Source organism: Gymnodraco acuticeps, unplaced genomic scaffold (genome assembly GCF_902827175.1).
Source record: "Gymnodraco acuticeps unplaced genomic scaffold, fGymAcu1.1, whole genome shotgun sequence".
NCBI lineage: Eukaryota > Metazoa > Chordata > Actinopteri > Perciformes > Bathydraconidae > Gymnodraco > Gymnodraco acuticeps.
Genome location: NW_022992351.1, coordinates 8,509,675 through 8,517,245, shown reverse-complemented (window position 1 = coordinate 8,517,245; position 7,571 = coordinate 8,509,675). Strand labels below are relative to the sequence as shown.

Genomic DNA, 7,571 nt, shown 5'->3' with positions numbered 1-7,571 from the left:
TTTGCTCTGAAATGAGTTTCGAGAAGAAGTTCTTGTAATGGCTCTTTTACACATTATTTTCTTCAATGTTGTTTTTTTTTCTTTCTGTGCTTTTCATCCTATGCTAAGATGGCTGGTTTGGTATCAGCTCTGTTGATTCTGACCATCCTGTTGAAGATCGGTCACCTCTTCGAGCAGCTGCCAAAGGTAACGCTCATATTGGATAACAAAGAGTATGTATCTTAATCACATGTGTTGTTAAGCAAGTAACAAAAGGTGTGTGTTGACAGTTCTCCAGCCTGTATGGCTTCCCATAAACCATAGATGACAATGAAATAATGGAGCAAATCAGTGAAGATGTTTGAAAAAAAAGTCAAGTCACGCTCCATCTGGAAGAGACTAACCCTCAGGATGACTCATATTAGTTCAGTCACACACTGCTGTCTGTTCCAGGCAGTGATGGCAGTGATCATCGTGGTGAACCTGAAGGGCATACTGGCTCAGTTCAAAGATGTGTGTGTGCTCTGGAAGTCTGACAGATTAGACCTGGTGGGCTATACACACACACACACACACACACACACACACACACACACACACACACACACACACAAACATCATTATCTAAACTCATAGCATAAATTCCTTGCTACAAACACCACTGCCCCCCCCCCCCCCCTCTCTCCTCCTCTCTAAAGCTGGTGTGGGTCTTCACGCTGATTTCCACGCTGGTGTTCAACCTGGACCTGGGTCTGGCTGTGGCCGTGGTCTTCTCTCTGCTCACACTCATCTACAGGACTCAACAGTCAGTATCATTCAACAGCTCATTTCACATCAGTTACTGTTTAATAATTATCAGACGGTATGTTTATTGGTTGCCATTCCATTCAATTTGAAAGAAAATTAAAAATAATATGTTTATGATATAAAGAAATATGGCTTTGACATAAAAGTCTACTTAAAGAAATAAACATGGAATTATAATATAAAATACCCTGAAATAAATAAATGTTGATTAATGAAATAGAAGTCCCTAAAATAGAAAATAAACATCCTTTTATAAAAAATATTATAAAACACTATTCTTTCTAAAAGATATTTTGTTTTGGGACATTTATTTTTATTTTGTTAGCATATTTAGTTACTATTTTATTATATATTTAATTTTGGATCTGCATACATTATCAGGGTGGGGCAGTGGTGGCCTTAAAGTTTAAAAAGCCAGCTCGTAACTTAAAGGATCAAATTGGGTCAGAAAAGAAAAAACAGCCATTCCCTTGAATAAATAAATACAAATTATTTGATTATATTTGATTATATAGGGGTTAAGACTGAGAATCGTGTTCTAAATATACTGTATGTGCTAAAGCTTTATCGTGTAGATTTATTTAGTTTTCATTCATTTTTACTAATTTCATTATATTTTCTCATGCATCTAAGAAGTTTTGTAATTTATTTTCTCCTCCCCCTTGTCACCCAGACAGACGTGCACCCTCATTAATAACCCCCTGTCTCTCCCTGTCTCTCCCCTGTCTCTCATCCTGTCTTCTCTTCCAGCTCCTCCACTCTTGTTTTGGGTGGTATTCCCGGTACAGACTGTTACAGAGACGTGGGACTGTACGCGGAGGTAAACTCAATCTGTCTCATAACTCTCACAGCAAGTTCCCAAAAACCTGTTTGAAGAAACCTCTTGATTAAAGTTTGATGTTGCTCACAATAAGTAGAGCAAAGTAAAGCCTGAAGGTAATTAGGAAGTCAAATGAGAGACAAAAACAACGCTTTGAATGCAGACTCAGAATTTGCATCATTTTTCTTTCTGTCTTTCTTCTGCCTTCCCTGTGTTAAGATTTACAGGATGAACATGGTGAGTTTCTGTCCTTCTCCACCAGCCTCAACACATCAGTTATTTTCCTTATAGTCAGTTTTCTAAAGCTATGGACTTCCAATCTTGCCACAAAAGGGCTCATTATGTCATAGTTATAGAGAAAGTGGATGACATAAGCCATACAGACGTTAAGGGATTCTTAAAGGAATACAATCATTAAAGGGCTGACAAAGTTCACAGCTTTGTCAGCATGGAAAACCACATCTGGATACCATATGCCCCCATGTCAGAAATCAGAAGAAGTGCTCTCTTGGATTATTTTATGGTGGATAATAAATGCTCAAGTGCACTGTAAGGTGCCCCAATGTCCAGGAAAAGTGCCCCAGGGTGCCTTTTCAATGGAGAAAACGTGAAGCATTCCCATATAGCAGCTGGTTTCCTTTTTCTTCTTTGGGCCCCTAATCCTAGAACACGCACATTTTACTTATATGTTCCTGTTGTGCAACCATACATTTCTTCCATAATAATAAATAAGTATGGAATGAATAGGACAATAGGGGGCAGACACTTGATACTGGAGAAAATGAATGCAGCAAAGGGTTAAAAACACCTCAGTCAGTCTTATAAAACAACGACATCATGGCACTGTGTGAATGTAATGTTGTTACAGCTCATAATTGCGCAGCAGGCCACAATACACCTTCAGTATGCCGAAGCCTGTCTCCTCCTGACCCTGAACTGATAGAAAGATGACTCACACTGACCTGATGACCTGAGCCGATCGCAGGCTGTGGAGTAGCATATCTAAACTGCCATCAGTGTGAAACACAGTCAATAATCATTTCTCCAGGTCCCGTCTTTTATCTGCACACGTTACACACTCATTATTAAACTAGAGCACATCGTCTGCAATGCAAATGCACATTCACACAGCAAGCATCTGATGCCTGTAACGTGCAGGCGTGTAGATCATTGTCACGCTGAGTAAATGCAATGTTTTCACATAATGGTAAGGCATTCATAAATATAAACCAGTTTGAGAAGTATATATGTTGCAAGCTATCAAAACACGGTGTCTTCCACCAAATAACACAACCAATTATTTTGTGATGGTCCGTTTTTCATAAATGAAGCACTCTGTCACGCAGCCAAAACACACTCAAATGCATCCTTGGCTGAGAAACGCCATCTGTCCCACATCAAAACCCTGAACTGTCACCAAAGGCAATCTGTTTGGGCTCAGAGCAGAGAATCCCTGTCAACATCGCCGCTCTGTTCCCGCCACCTGATCTCCCCTCTGTCAAATACCCATCATACATCAGTGGTGGTGCATGCTGCGGATATCTGTGAAGAAGTTCTCCCTCATTCTGTTGTCTTCCTTTTTTGTTGTCTTTGATGCGATAGCCAGAGCTTTTTTAAACTTCAGATTTTTGAGTCCCTGAAGTAGACATTTCTCAAAGTGGTATATTGTATGTTTCAAAGACGGTTTCAAATGCATTTATTCCTTACTCGGTTTGTGCCATTTGGGTAGCAAATACAGACTTTAAATGCAACATATTTAGCCAATTCTGATCCAGGGTGTCACTATTGAGCCAAGTTGTAAAATGCAGGTGCAACATTAAGTCCTGCGTGTGTCTCTGTTGTTCTCGATGTTTTTCAGGCAAAGCAAGTCCCTGGAGTGACCATACTCTCCCTTTCCAGTCCTATTTATTTTGCCAACTCTGAACTGGTCTTCACACAGATCAGACAGGTGCCAACACACACACACACACACACACACACACACACACACACACACACTCTGAATGACATAAAAGAGGATCATTCAGATCAAATCAAGAGTTGATGTTTAGTCATAGAGTTGAGATAAATTTGCTTTTCCTCCCCACATCCAGACAGTGAGTCGTGGTCAGAAGGAGAACCCAGCTGGAGTCCAGACCTCCTACTCCTCCTCCTCCTCCTCCTCCTCCTCCTCCTCCTCCTCCTCCTCCTCCTCCTCCTCCTCCTCCTCATCAGCCGAGACGACGACGCACACTCATTGCTTGGTTCTAGATCTCAGCTCTGTCACCTTCGTGGACTCTGTGGCCAAAACAGGACTCTGCAAGGTAAGGGAATTATAAAAGTCATCTTCAGTTCTTTTTAGCTAAATACCCCAAAACATCTCGTAAATGATTGATTTGCATTCTTGATTATTGTGGTTGGCACTAATTAGGATGTTGAGTTTGCACCAAAATGCCCACAGATTGCCTGTCAATCAAACGGTGTGGGTGGGACATTTGACCTGATATTACCTTTGAGTTACTGCAGCTGATGCTCTTTCTTTGTCTGAGAATCAAACAATCGCTCATGCAACAAATGATATTTCTTACAAAACACCTACTTCATACTTTTGAATCCCTTTCTACTTTTTCAATATAAGATGATGAAGTTATCCATGATAAACATACATGTACTAGTTAGTATCTCAACATTTTGAACTCATTTTATAATGTCTTACCAATGTAATAGTTTGACACTTTGTTTGCTGGAAATACTACATTTGCAAACAAAACAAAAAATAAAGCACATTAGTTGTTTCAAGTTATTTTTAGCTTGACTAAATGTAGCACTTCAGTCATTTCTGTTAAGTTGGAAACATCACTGTGTGATGGTTTGCTCTTAAGCTGCCAATTCTCAATCTGTAGTGGTCAGTTGCCGTAATGGTTGGCTGTCCTCACACTGGCTCCTCTCTGCGGATCAAAGACTGACAATAAATTATTATTTAAGGCTCAACTAGATGACCAGTAATTGCCAGTTGGATAATGAGGATATGAGACACACCCTCTAATGGTCTCAAACTTCTCCCAGTTTTGATGAGTAGTTAATTTCCCTGATATGCCTTTGTTATCTAATACTGTTATTTGACCTCATTGATAAAAGAAGAAGAAAATTCATTCATCAACCTCACAGACTTAACACGTGCTGTGTGTGTGTGTGTGTGTGTGTGTGTGTGTGTGTGTGTGTGTGTGTGTGTGTGTGTGTGTGTGTGTGTGTGTGGTGTGTGTGTGTGTGTGTGTGTGTGTGTGTGTGTGTGTGTGTGGTGTGTGTGTGTGTGTGTGTGGTGTGTGTGTGTGTGTGTGTGTGTGGTGTGTGTGTGTGTGTGTGTGTGTGTGTGTGTGTGTGTGTGTGTGTGTGTGTGTGTGTGTGTGTGTGTGTGTGTGTGTGTGTGTGTGTGTGTGTGTTGTGTGTGTGTGTGTGGTTTGTGTGTGTGTGTGTGTGTTGTGTGTGTGTGTGTGTGTGTGTGTGTGTGTGTGTGTGTGTGTGTGTGTGTCAGGTTGTAGAAGACTTGGGACTCCAGGGTGTCAGTGTGTGTCTGGCAGCGTGCCCAGGTGAGCTTTATGTTTCATGCTCATGTATCTCCTACAGAGCTAAGTCTCTTCACACACACACACACACACACACACATAAAAACACACACACTCTTTGTCTAAAGTTGGGCTGCCGTGCTTTCTCAGGTCAGTTTCCCACTACCCCTCCCTTACTGTAGCTCTGCTTGACACATAGCTTTCTTTTTCATGTATAAACCGTGACAGTTTGTGTGCTGCAAATCATCACATAAACACATCCAACCACAAAACCAAGCAACATTTGGTCCCATTTACCTGCATTGTGGAATTGTTCCCTGTGTCTGTCAACAGAAACAGTGTTATCTAAGCTCCAGACTCAGGGTTGTATATGGGACAGCCTGTTCAGCTCCTGTGTCTTCCCATCGGTCCATCATGCTGTCCAGCACTGCCTCAGCACCCTGCCTCAGCACCCTGCCCAAGCCTCTGGAGGTACGCATCTGTAGACAAAAAAAAAGAACAATTTCAACAGTGTTTTAAAATTATGTATCTTTTCTTTGCCCTTTTTCTTATTTAGCAATTAAGATATTTTCTTATATAATTTGAGCCCTAAGAAATGTTTTGTTGAATTGGACCATGAGTTTTCCAGTATTCCTGGAGGCACATTAGAAGGGAACTCCACTCAGCAGTCTGTTTACAGGTGTCAAGAAATACTGCTGCATGTGTGAAAAAAGAGATAAAGCCTCTAGTGGCCCTCTAATGAGCGGCCCAAAATCTCAGTGCCACTAAGCGATGTGACTTTAGTAAGCTTCAGTTGTGGCTGGAGACTGTAAGTCCTAAAATGAGAAAGACAAATTGATTTGTGGTGTTAAAAAGAAGTGATCTTACTAGACCTCTGAAGCCCACTCCTCATGTCTGGTGGAGGTTTGCACCGTGAGGCGACGTTAGCCACTACAAGCATAACACAACAGAATCCCAGACCAAAATGGCAGCAGTTTAAGAGGCATACGCACCAGGTATCTTTAAGAAGAATTAAAGAAGACTCTCTGGTGCTGCTGCCTCAATTTTGATCCTATTGTAACCCTGTCCTACAATGATGTAGGAGTGCAAGATCATTGGAGTACTCAGTTTACACCTCATTGAATATATAGTGCACAGCAGCATTTTACAATATATTAATGTTTGTTTATTTGTTTTGATCTCTTCTCAGGAACTTACTTCAGATGCAACTGAATGTTGAATCTACATCACTGTGGTCTTTAATTGTGAATGACAGACAGTTAAGTCATCTCACCGTAACAAGAACACTGTGCTGATAGTTTGGGCTTTAAGGTGGCAGAAACACCAAATATCTCCTTTCATAATACGTATTTTGTACACTTCTCACACATTTCCAAACAATAAATGTAATTGTTTCATGACGTTCCCCCTCACTGAGCTCTTTATTATTATGGTGCGGCAGGAATCAGTCTTTAAACTGGAATCAATGTAGCATTTTGCACTTACAGTTCCCTCATCTTTGGGCAAATGTTTTTTAATACGTTTTTAGTTACATTCCTTTAATAAGGTGAATGGTTAGCACAAGCTACTTCAAACTCTATTCCTCCTTTAGCTTATTGGTGGTGAGGTTAAAGGCATGCAACTGCAGTTTGGTTTGGTTTTTTCTTCTGGTGACTGCATTTGATTCAAATTATTTTATTTTATTTAAAAAATGTGTTTATTTGTAAAGATAATCTTGCTGAACAAAACATGTAGGTATCATATCATTTGTTGGCTGTGCCAATGTTATTTTTGGTTTCAACCCACATACCTACTTTTTGGGCATGCTTTATAATGCACCACTTAGCTTAAAATCACCTCAGAAAGGACACAACCACATTTCCTGATGTAGGAGGTCAATTTTATATAAAGTAATGTATTCATGCCGTCTGTGCAACCAAGGTTACTTGTACTGTGCACAGCAGAACCTGAAGTCCCCCCTCTCCCCTTGGCTACCGTAGAGTATGCAACGTGTACATAGTCAATAAAGAAATTGCTAATATAAGCTTCCAAAGAGGAGAAACTTGGTAAGAATGTGTCTGATTTAGGAGGAGAGTGCCTTATTCATTTGGCTAAAACTTTAGTTACACAAATAAAATAAAGAAAAAGTTGACAATGTGACAAATTAATCCGCCACTACAGTACTGCTGTTAATATACAATACTGTGTTGTGTGATAACGTAGTATAAAGATGTAATAACTTGGATCCCTGCAGCAGCTAACAACAGTTACAAAACACACACAAAAAAAACTGTATACTGAACTTTCACATACCGAGGATGGGAGTCAACTTTACTTTCATAATTGTGTCTTAGTCTCTGTCTATCCTGTTCTGTGGTTTGGATTAAGTCTTATCTGGAATTTAAAAATAAACCAGTATGACTGGCATTATGAGTTTATTTTTA

The 7,571-nt window shown here is 40.2% G+C and overlaps 1 protein-coding gene across 1 annotated transcript in view; it reads left to right on the top strand.

The window, feature by feature from the left end:
• The window catches only part of LOC117541873 (solute carrier family 26 member 6-like), a 23,371-nt gene extending 16,823 nt beyond the window's left edge, over positions 1–6,548 (top strand). The window contains 9 exon segments of the mRNA XM_034209141.1: positions 109–186; positions 433–528; positions 678–784; positions 1,537–1,606; positions 3,465–3,554; positions 3,700–3,909; positions 5,118–5,172; positions 5,482–5,619; positions 6,338–6,548. Of these exon segments, the coding sequence (XP_034065032.1) occupies positions 109–186; positions 433–528; positions 678–784; positions 1,537–1,606; positions 3,465–3,554; positions 3,700–3,909; positions 5,118–5,172; positions 5,482–5,619; positions 6,338–6,360 (867 nt within the window). The 3' untranslated portion in view covers positions 6,361–6,548.
• The last annotated feature ends 1,023 nt before the right edge of the window (positions 6,549–7,571 follow it).